Here is a 12,205-nt window from a genome sequence, read left to right as displayed (position 1 = left end):
TAAAAGCTGGCTGTTTGGTATTTTAATTGCAATTGCTGTCATTCTTACTTGGATGCTACCTGTGAAGCAAGGATAGGCAACAGGAGACTCTAGGGAAGTATGCAACCCTCAGACCTTCTCTTTTGTTTCCAGATTCCCCTCTCACCACAGTGATTGAAAACTGGAGGAATGAAAGCTTTAATGTAAAGCCTAAAATAGGCGTAATCTAGTTCTGAAACTCCCACAATATTCCTCCCAACTCATCAAGACCAGGATATTTTTTTAATCTGCCCATGTGCATGATAGAGTTGTACTCAGTTTGCATATCATACCACCCACTACAGAGCTCGCCATCCAAAAAATTGTAAAGGCATCAAAAGGTTGCCCGCTCCTCTTGTACAGCTTAATCAGTGGATTATCAAAATACACATTTGAAAAAGAATAGTCTAAGGATAAAATACTAGCGTAACAGAGATAAAGTAACAAATAAAAATTAACATACACTACTATAATGGTGTGTTAATTACCTGTGCAAGTTTAAGTTTAAAATATTACAATCTATGAAGTAAAAATACATATTACCTAGGATGTTAGAAATCAATACAAATGCTCAGTATTATGCAGTGCCAGATGATATCAAGTGAGGTTATTCAAGGGACTGTCATGATCAATTGTCTTCTATTTTGCTACCCTTATTGTTACTATTATTTATTTTAAAGATTCCATCCCATTTGTTCATCAGATACCACACCTTCCAGATGTGTTGGGCTTGTAACTCCCAAAAAATCTTAGCCAGCTTGGGGAATACTGATCTGGGTCTTCTGAACAATTGGTATATACCTGTTGAGGTTATTGAAAAGAAGAAAAATATCCCCTGAGTGTATTTCAGGGTTAATCTACATACCTAGGAATCTATTGTTAAACCTGCATTCGTTTTGCTTTCTTTGCAAAAATGAACAGGGAACGGGTATGGCAACCCTCGAAACTCCCCAGGTCTGCTGGTCTCACCTGGCAACTTGAACAAGAATATGCAAGCAAAGTCTCCTCCACCCATGAATTTGGGACTGAATAATCGTAAACCAGACCTCCGAGTACTGATCCCACCCGGAAGCAAGAACACCATGCCATCCGTGGTAACACATTCTTTTCTTCCTTTCCCTTCAAAGGTACAAAGGTTCCAGTAGGCTTTAAGTTCCTAGATTAACCTAATGGCAGGAATTTATCTGCTCTATCAGTCGCTCAAGAACGTTGTTCAAGGTCCTTGTCCTTAAACTGAAAGACTTTCCAGCCAGATTTAATTCAAAGATGAATAGTTTAATGCACTGCACTGATGAAAATATAGATTGTTCCTTAATTTAATGAGCTCTCTAAAAATTTACCAAACAGCTTTTGCCAATTGTCATTCTCCAGATATAAGTTGACATTGCAGTTCCCAGAATTTCTAGCCAACATGCCAAAGGCTGGGAATTCTGGGATTTGCAATCCAAATATAATTTGACAGTACTAGTTGGGAGAGGGAGGGATTACTAAATTAAAATTCTTTGCAGACAGTTTGCAGGATGGTTTGATAAGATTCTTAATAGTGCACTATGGTGATGGGAAGCAATTCTCCAGTAGATTCACTGGGATGAGATTTGGAGGTGTTGCTCCAGATAAATTCATGGCAGAGTGAATACTAGCTACAGGCAGAGTCCTGCTGGTGTTCATCCTTCCTTCAACCAAAAATTCCTCAGAAAGTCTAAGATTATACTTATTTCTTTAAAATGTTAAGGAGACTTATGGCAAACAGCAATGTCATGGTTTTAAAAGAAAAAGCTTTAAAAGAGTAAAAACCTTCTGGTCTGACTTTTTCCCTCCTTTTAAAAAGTCCTATGGACCTTTCCTTTTTTTATTTTAACCCATTTGGCAGATAGGGGAGACTGGCTTCCACAGAAGCACTGATTAAGTATAAATTATTCAGTTGTTTGCTTTTATTGCCCTTTTAATCAACCTCAGAATTGTGTAGGTGTACTTTGTGCCATAATGGCAGTTCAAGGATGTGAAATTCACACCTCCAACATTTAAGTTAAAAAGGAGAAAGAGTTGCCCCTAATGGACTTAATGGGCTTTATAGCATTAGTTGGTTCAGACACGATCTCCAACCACAGTTCAGAAGAACAACCGAGGCACAGTTCATTGCCTTGCATGCTCAGAGCAATTGCAGCAAACCTTGGTGTCTCGCTGTACTTTCCATACAAGTGGAGAGAGAGGATTCACACTTCCTTCTGCTTCTAGAACTTATGAGAAGAGGAAGTGCGTTAGCTCCTCTGTGCATTCTGGTCCCTTGCTAGGAGAATGCACATCAGTGTGTCCATTTCACACTATTTCATTGTTTCTGTGCTGACTGAACTAGGCCCATTAGGGGTTTTTTTGGGTCACATATGTTTGGGCCAGAAGCTTTTATGTATTTTTATTGGTGGGGGGTGCAGGGCACCTGATATAAGTGATGGAAGCAGCTTAAAAGCACATGCAATAAATGAATTAAACTCACCAAAATGTTGTTAAGTGTTTTCAAACACAGTATTTAATATTTTATAAAGTTGTTGCCTTGCTGATTACTCCTTCTGTTCTCAAGAGTTGCCCATTTTATATAAAATTTTGGCTTGTTCCTAGGAGAAAGGCAACCCTTTACAAAGGGAGCAAACCAAAGCTGCAATTCCTTGTAAACTTAATTAGGAGTATGTCTCCTTGAATTCAATAAGATTTAGCCCAGGTAGGACTGAACTGAATTCTACTGAATTGCACAAGAATCATATCATAACCAAATCAAAACAAAGCACTAGTCTGAACCTAGAATTCATGTTCAAATAATGATTTTTGATACCATTTTAATTTGTGACTTGCCACTGCTCCTATCCCCACAGTTTTTTCAGTTATATTCTAAAAAGGTTGGTGTTCTCTGTGATTTCATAGTATCTTTTATTACTGTCTTTAGAAGCATTTTGAAGCTATGCTTTGACATCACACAAAGACAGTACTTTAAGTTTTCATTGAGCCCCACCAAGTAATAACCTAAAGAAGTGAGCCTGTACTTCTGCAACTCTGCAGCCAAAAAGTTACATTTTACAATAATTATAAACAGCATTTTTAATTAAAACTTTTCTTCATTAGTAATGATTATCATGTCCATGTCCACATGTTAGACAGCTAAGATATCCTTGAATTTTCTGAAGTGCATTAAACCTGTGTATCTTTCATTATTCTCTATGAAAGCATATAGGAGGTCGATTTTCCATGAGAAATGTAATCCTTAAAAATAGGACTACTCGAAAAACGATGAGAAGTGCTAAGCAACGCTAAGAATACTGCTCTGTCTAAAGTAAACTGACAACCATTTTGAACAGTTCTGTGTTAACTACTAGCCTGATGCATTTATATATCCACTTGGATACTTGGATAAAACCCCATCAGTGCAACTATCTCTTCTTGAAGGAATAGGATAAGCTCAATCACTTGTGTGGCTGACCTTCAGAAAGCATCTCCATCAAATGATTTATTTTTTAAGTAATACTTTCCAAGATATCATCTGATTGGCAAGATATTTTGCAACTGTGATGTTGTTGAGTATGAGTTGCAGATGAAGTAATGATTAGGAAGGTAAAAACATGGATGTGATACCCTTAGATTAATCCTCATCTCTAAGAAAAAAGGAAGAAACTAAGCAGGGATATATGTACTAAATATAGGAATTTAAATAATGTTTAATGAGGTTATACCAGGGTATATCACTAGCTTAATAGCCAATTCTACTGTGTACTGTTGTGAAGCTATGCCTTCTTGCATTGAAAGCAGAACACTTTAGAATATCTGATTTTGCTAATTATTCATCCTCCTCTCTCATGCTATCAGTCTGAGGATGTTGATCTGCTTTTGGTAAGTGAGAATAATGTTTATTGAAGACATGCAGAAACAATTCATTTGCTTTCCCCTACTGAGTTGACAGTTGAAATAATAGGAAGCTTTCTCACAATTGAACCTTTTCTTAAAAAAAAAATATTCAGAAGTCTGCCCCATCTATCTTTCAAGGCTTGGAAGATGTTTAAAAGTTTTGTATTTAACTGCTTTAAAGCCACCATTTTAAAAAGGTAGATTTAATGTTCTTCCAGTAATGTCATTTTTGAATGCCCAAACTTAATGTTTCCATCTGATCCCCATGCCTTTAAATTTCCCATCTTGATTTGTACGTGTTAGTATCCCACAGTAAGAAAATACAGGGTAAAGGTACATTTAATAATATCCTTCGTGTAAGTTTCAGCATTTTTAAGAATGGAAGTGACCCTAGCACCATCTGCTGGGGAAAACTGAACATGCATCATTGCATATTCATCAGGTAGATTGGCTATTTTAACCATAGGCACCCAGTTCATAAGGAGGTCTGCGTATGGAAGCAGGCTTCTGCACATGTCCCAAGGTGGAACAGAAACCATAGATAAGTTGAACATGCGTGTTCATGTGCATGCCATGGTGCTGCTTTCACTAGTTAGTCCTCTTCTACCATCTGGCACAACTAATGATTCTTGGTACTTTTTTTAAGCATACCTGGAACTAAACTGGGATGAAGGACTAGCATCATCCTTTTGGTCGTATTTCCCAGGCAAATTTTTAAAAAACTAAAGGATTATAAGTTAAACATTCTTATCCTCATAGTCTGACTGCTACCAATGTATACGTGGGGGGAAAGGGGAAAAATCTTATATGTTTGGTAACCTAGGAGATTCTGATGTAATGAGTTACTATGGTGACAAGTGGTCTCTTGAAAAAATGATAAATCATGGGATTGGCAGAGTTCATAAAAGCGGCATGATAAATGGTTAATGTAGTGAGGTCTGTATGCAATTTTGTACCATATGAACAAATTCAGTCTCTAAATATAATTTGTTTCAACTGTTTTCCACCCTGCCATTAATATGTTTATTTTACTCATTTAAAAGAATCAAAGGATAAATAACTCTCAGTCTGCTCAGTCATTGGCTACTCCAGTGGTTTCCGTGGCAACTCCTACTTTACCAGGGCAAGGGATGGGAGGATACCCATCAGCCATTTCAACAACATATGGTACCGGTAAGTTTTCACATAAGATCTGAGCCTTGTAGATTACAGTGAGAAAAAAGCCAGATACTCACACACAACATAGCCCAAGTAGCTATGAAATTGCTGCTCATGGTAACGTGAAATGAAACAATATTCAGAATCCCATCTCATTTTTATTGTGCATCATATTAAGAATTACTTTTAAGTGGCTTAGAAATCACTAATTCATACTTGACAGTTGAAGATCCAATTAAATTTCCCTTATCAGAATGTGCTTTGTGGGGTTCTGATTCTCATAATTAATTGATGCCTGCTGACACAGTCTAGGTGTAACTTACCTGCATCATACATTTTTGAGACAACAAATATGCTTCCATACCTACCTGAGCTGTAGGCTCCATAGTGCCTGTTTTGCACACTCATATGGCATCCATTTGTACATCAGAAAGGCATGATATGAAGCAGTAATGATGACAGAGGGCATATCACTCCAGGAACCATCTACTGCATGGTGGTCAGGGACTGGCAGAGACATGAATGGCTGCACCCAAATCCTTATCTGGAAGGGGGGGGGTCATTTTCCAGTTCAGGGTCCCCCCAAAAGCTGAAGCCCTGAATATTGTCCCTTCTCCATTGACTAGCACTCTAAAACTTAACATGGGCCTGGCTAGTCTGGAGGCTTCACAATGCAGAAGCTCAGTTGTGCATCTTTGTTCTCTTCTGCACTTAAAGGCTCGAATGTGTGTTCACAGTCCATGGGAACACACTGACCTGAATACTAACCCCAAAGCCTAAGCTTGCTATTTCCAAGAATCCAAGGCTAATCTAATTTTGTTTGCACTTCATAGTAATCTTCCTTAAGGCTCATGTATTTGGCCCATACTCAGTATAAAAATGGGGAACTTGTGGCCCTCCAGTAGGTGCTAACCTACAGTGCCCAACATCCATTGCCCTGCAGGGCCAGGCAACTGGGAGTTGTTGCTCAGCAATATCTGAAGACTCGTAGGTTTCCCATTCCTTGCAAGTAAGATCCCTTTGTAGGCTGCATTTTGTGATGGTGATAAACGTTTGCTAAAAATATTACAAAACGTCACAAGCTGAAGGTTCACCAGGAACCAGAAAATCTTAGCATTTGTTTCCTAAGATAGCAAGCTGAGTTTACACACTTGTGTATCCGTGTATGCATCCACATATTGTGCTTGCAGTGAAATGGGGAGGAGAAGGGCATGTCTTGAATACCACAACTGCAGTAGAAGTTGCAATACCTTATTTATTTATTTATTTATTTATTTATTTATTTATTTATTCATTCATTCATTCATTCATTCATTCATTCACTCATTCATTCATTCATTCATTCATTCATTCATTCAATTAATGGAACATGAACAAATATGCTCATAGTTATTTAACTCTTTTCTCCTTAATTTTGAAATTGTTGTGTTTTTTATTCTTGCATTCAGAATATTCGCTAAGTAGTGCAGATCTGTCATCATTATCTGGCTTTAACACAGCCAGTGCTCTCCACTTGGGTTCAGTAACTGGCTGGCAGCAGCAACATCTACACAACATGCCACCATCTACCCTCAGTCAATTGGGGTAAGTCAGAATTCAAAGTATTATATTATTTTGAAAAGACCATAGCTATCTTTCCCCCAAATAATCCTGTTTTCAGTTATAAAGCTTTTCCCTCGTTGATGGAGTAACAGAAGTTAACACCCAGTCTTGTGTCTGGAGAATTAATCCCACAGTTTCTAGTATCCTGAGTTGAGGCACCTTGAAGGGAACCAAGGCTCTAGTCTTGGCAGAATGACTGAATTGTGATTTCGGTCGCTACAATAAACCCAGGAGAGTTGCCTCCATGTAGTTCTGTCCTGTGTCCCTTCCTCTCTAGATAATGTTCTGCTGGTTGTCAGTTAGTAGAAATTGATGTGAAAGGCAAGTTTAACATGTAATAAATGGCAGGCCTCCAGTATGTCAGTGATAGATGTGTCATGCATATGGATAGATTGCAGTGCAGCATTTTTGTCATTAGCTCACATGGGGGAGGAGAGCAGTTGAGTGAAATCAGGCAACAGACGGTCTATGTGATTGAATTGTCTTGGCAGTGGAGTTTCAACATTAGCTGTACCAGGCTACATTACATTAGGATAGAAGCAGCTGAATTCACCTGAACTTGGGCTGGGAAGGAAATAACCTTCCAGCCCAAATTCAGCTACCCCAAAGGCACAGGGGCTGCCAGAACCATCTTCTCCCTTGAAGGTGGCTTCCTTCCTCCTCTTTCCTTCTTGACCTGCCTCAAAACAGCAGGAGGTAGCCCACCTCCAGAGGTAGGGAGGGGAGATAAGTGTTCCTCTCACAGTACCACTCTTTCAGTCTGTAGATGTGTCCCAAGTGAAAGGCAAGCAGATATGGTTAATACTAGGATGTTATCTTACTATGGACATTTGCAATTGATGAAAAAAGGACTATGGTAAAGCCCCTATTTTGCATGCAGAGACTTTAATACCTAGCATCACTAGTGATATCAGATGACTGGAAAACCTAAAATCTTGTGGATGATTTGATAGAAGACATGTTTCCATCATTTCTGGGGGAAAGCTCCCATAAATGTTAACCTACTACTCACTCAAGCTGTGTCTAGTAATTATATCTGAAAAATTCAGAATTTGAAAACAGATAAGCAATTCATTTATAACTCATCTGTTTTCCCCAATCTATTAACATAAGCTTGTTTCACTGATTGTATCATACCCTTGTAGACACAGTGATATTAGAACTCCAGGGTTTTTACTTTTCTTCTCTGCTTTGAACAGAGCTTTAAACCATTCAGACTGCATCCTTTGCAATACCTATCTGCTTAGTGTTACCAACTGACCTACCGACTTGACCCAATCCTAATCCACGTTTGCCTGAGCATCATGCATTTTAGAAGGGGCACATATATTTCACTTATTTCCCTTATACCGTGATAAATTACATGTTCAAAAGGTTGCCAGCAAGCAGATCTAGTATTCATTTCCCAGTGAAAGGGCATGCATTCCTGCCCTCTAGTGGCAAATGCAGGAGGGAAAAAAACCATAATAATATATGCTGTTGCAAAAGCCGAAAAACTCTTTGTAAAAGATTAAATATAAACAAATCCAGTGGAACAGGGAAAGTAGCAGCACCATAATGTTCACTATTCCTATGATCTAAATTGCGCATAGTGAGGGTTGGATGTCTTTTCAGTGATTGGAGACATAAGTGAATTAATAAAAGGCCATTGTGTGCCCATTTGATGAGATGAGATGCCCTTCTTTTAGGGTGCATTGAAAGCAGTAGCTCAGCCCCATTTAAATTAAACATGCTGCCATTCACTTCAGTGAGAAGTGGATTATACCAATTATTTTGTCTGTAAGAACTGAAAATTGTATTACCGTGAAAGCCCTATTAAACATTTCCTATAACCTTCATAATAATATTCCTTGTGCATTAATCTTAGTATTTTTTAAAAAAATCTTACAAAATAGGAAATGCCCCATCTAAGCAGTATTAAAGTGAACTAATTGTTTTCAGTAGTGCACCATAACATATAATGAGATTGTTTCACAAAGAAAGCAAGGTCATAATTAAATGTTAAACTATCAGCAAACCTTCATAGATTTGACACACACTATCATCTATTTCTAGTTGAGTCATAAAATACATGGCATACAGTATTTATTCTACATTTGTAAGTAATTGGAACTCTAACTGCAAAATTTAAAATATATATATTTCAGTTAGCAATGCCTCCTGTAAACCTTATAAGTCAGATCTAATCTGAAATTAAATAACCACAAGAAAGAACAGAGTTAAGAGAAGAACTATTATCCTATCTCCAATTTAATCTGCAGGCTGGACTGAACATCTCTAGGGGTGTACATTTTTACTTTTTTAGAAATCAACAAACCACTCTGTGTGTGACCTTAACTTATTCATAGTCAGTGCTACGTTTGCACTACTTCTAGTTTTCTCAGTGAATAAAGATGTTCATTACATGGCAGATTGAACTAATTTCCTGCAGTTGACAGATTCCAACTATAGGCAGTGCATTAATTTCAGGTATTGCCAAGAATGTACAATCAGAGAATTCCGCCCTTTTGCTTGCTTTTCACACAACTGCAACTGTAGGGCCAACATGCTTGTCCGTTCCCTTTAGGAAAATAACTGCACCAATTTTAACAAAATCAGTTGAATGCGGGGCAGATGAAAGCAATTACTGATGCAGCATTTCTCTTCCTCTTTGTTGACTAACAATAGCCATTCATTATTAAACATTGTGACAATTAATGATAAAAGCATTGCCACATCATTCCAAGGATAGATGTGAGATAAAGCATTGTTTTGCATTTTTGCAGAGTTTAGAGAAGAATTGGGCACAGTCCTTCATTTTGGGCCCAGCCACAAAGATTTGAGAGGATTAGGGCTAAGCACATGGGCTGTCCAGTCTTTCAAAATACGCAGCTCCAATGCATGTGTAAACTCTATCCTTCATGCCATAGTTTTCCAGTCCCCTCAGTGGAACATTACAATCTGCCATATCAACTCTGAGTGATACACATCTTCCATGCACGGTTGGCAAGTATTCACAAACTTAGGAAATTGTGTACGTAACATTTTCCTTTCTCATCACCATTCCTCTTACTCTAGAAAACCAGTCTACTTTACCCATTTTAGTAGTTCATAATAGACATTTTGAACATTATCATATATATGTCAGAAGTTTATGTGTAGCTGTAACAAAGTTGAAATGTTGTACTGAATAGGACATTTCATGTCATTGCAATTAGCACATTTTGAACACCACATTGGTTCAGGATTTATCTGATAAATCATGGTTTATGGGGCAGGGAAAGAGCTTTATATGCCTTAACTTTCCATCCCCTTTCCTTTTTCCCAATGCATGTGATTTCAGCAACAGTACTTGGATTTTTAAATCACTTTTCCATCATGGTTAAATCATGGTTAAGAGATCTAATCCTGGTTTCATAACCTGAAAGTTCATTTTCCTGATCAGACAGGATGGGAGAGTGGATCTGGAAGCCAGTATATCTTTCTGGATGCAAACTTTCATCAGGAGCAAACAAGGAGGGATGGAGCATTTAAGCACATAATTTGTTCCCAGTTCAGTAGACCATGGTTTAATCAGACTGACTTCTTTTTCACCTGGATATGGACCAATATGCTCAGAAACAACAAGTTTATATCTGATGTTTATAAGATCAAGATGTAAATTCAGTTCAATCAGGGATTTACTACGATTTCCCTACAATATGTTATCAGTGCCTTATCCATAAAGAGCATTGCTTTGTTACACTAGGGAATTTATTGTAGAACCATAAGAGAGAAAATGTTTCCAGTATTTGGTATGTAAAGTGCAGGCTTAATCTTCCATGTTTTGCATTATTTTTATTAAGGCATCTATAAAGCCAGCTTCCTAAGCCTCATGCAAAAGAGGTGCTTGGCTAGTTTATCCTGTTGCTGCCCCTTCAGTTCTCTTTTTATTTTTTATCTATCTCATGCACAAAACGAAAATAAACTTACTAAGTCATGCTTAGTTTTCTTATCTTTGTCTGTAAGATTTGCATCCTGGGACAGAGAGAGGATAGGATGTTTTATTTCAAATATGGGTGCATGGTGGGAATTAATTTCACCTCTGTTTGGGTGAAATCATGCTGTATCCTCAGCATGATGAAGGTACATACAGGTAGTCCTCAACTTACGATCACAATAGGGACCGGAAAATTTGTTGTTTATCAATAAGATTGTTAAGCAAGGCAACACGTGGCCACACCCAATTTCACATTTTTTGCAGCAGTTGTTCAGCGAATCACCATGGCCATTAAATGAATTACACAGTTCCCCATTAATTTTGCTTGTGGGAAACTGGCTGGGGAGGTCTCAAATGGCTGTCACGTGACCCCAGGACACTGCAACCGTTGTAAATACACACTGGTTGCCAAGCATCCTAATTTTGATCACATGACTGCCAGGATGCTGCAACAGTCATAAGTGCAAGGACCAGTTGCAAGTCATTTTTTTCAGCGCCACTTCCGTCACTAAACGAATGGTCATAACTTGAGGACTACCTGTATATTCTTTACACTAACAGGGTGAATATGGTTTCAGACCATTATCATTACATTTTAAAACTGCTTAGAGCTGTTCAGATGAACAGTCTCACTTAATGAACTTTTGAATGGGAGTACTCTTGGTGACCCCACCCAGGCAACTGAACACAGTATTTGTGGGAAAGGATTTGCATAGAAAGAATGTGCAAATATAAATGCATAGACCTGGGCCAACAGATTTATGGCTTGTTTAAAAAGCCACATATATTTCTTACCTGCAGTTACATCTTCCATGCAATTGTGAAAGGTAGGCGGGTCAATAGGTGTATCAGCATCATTGTTACACCTTATACAAGCAGTCCTGCTCATCCATTACACATTGGTTGAACACATCAGGGAGTATCTAAACAGGTACATTAAAGGAGCATTTAATGTAGTCAAAAGGACATTAGACCTTGCTCTAATTTAAAAACTTCACATAGCTATCAAATCCAAATTTGTTTCCTGAAGTCAATCTTCAAAAGTTAGATCTTATATTTCCTAGATTTTCAAATTCAATTTAAATTATTAAACCATTTTACTCACAGTAAAATATCCCGTTACCTTTATGTGTGTATTGTTAGATCTATATTGTCACAGTAAGGAAGCACTGCTTTGAAAGTATGAGTTCAGCTTAATGTAATGACGTGATTCAAACAGAGGTTCAGTTACATATAAATTACCCTCAGGTTTGCCATTCATTTAAATCAGTGCTCCTCAGTCTCCACAAAGTTAAGATATGGGGACTTCAACTTCCAGCATTCTGGCTGGGGAATTCTGGGAGATGATGTCTCCGTATCTTAAGATAATGAGATTGAGAAACACTGATATAAATTATGCTATATTGAAAATAACCCATTATCAACCTATTGCCTATTATTTTTGCTTATTTCATCAAACAGCAACTGCTGTTATCTGTTTGGCCATCACTAAAACTCTTGTTTCAATTTCCTCATTACCAACAGAAGAGAGAGGGGAAAAATACAGGAGACAAACTACTAACTTGGTGCTGCTTAAATACA

The 12,205-nt window shown here is 37.9% G+C and overlaps 1 protein-coding gene across 12 annotated transcripts in view; it reads left to right on the top strand.

The window, feature by feature from the left end:
• Window positions 1–12,205, top strand: part of MEF2C (myocyte enhancer factor 2C) — a 184,205-nt gene that overhangs the window by 165,512 nt on the left and 6,488 nt on the right. For all 12 annotated transcript variants that reach the window (XM_088130273.1, XM_007426750.4, XM_088130275.1 and 9 more), the window contains 3 exons: window positions 940–1,112; window positions 4,950–5,079; window positions 6,513–6,648. In XM_088130273.1, the coding sequence (XP_087986399.1) occupies window positions 940–1,112; window positions 4,950–5,079; window positions 6,513–6,648 (439 nt within the window). The remainder of the gene's footprint in view (window positions 1–939; window positions 1,113–4,949; window positions 5,080–6,512; window positions 6,649–12,205) is intronic.

The sequence above is a fragment of the Python bivittatus genome, unplaced genomic scaffold (genome assembly GCF_059951505.1).
Source record: "Python bivittatus isolate LINGU-HERP-01145 unplaced genomic scaffold, Pbiv_v1 ctg000850_np1212, whole genome shotgun sequence".
In the NCBI taxonomy this organism is placed as follows: Eukaryota; Metazoa; Chordata; class Lepidosauria; order Squamata; family Pythonidae; genus Python; species Python bivittatus.
Note: the sequence above shows the minus strand (reverse complement) of the source record. Positions and strands in the feature narration are given on the sequence as shown.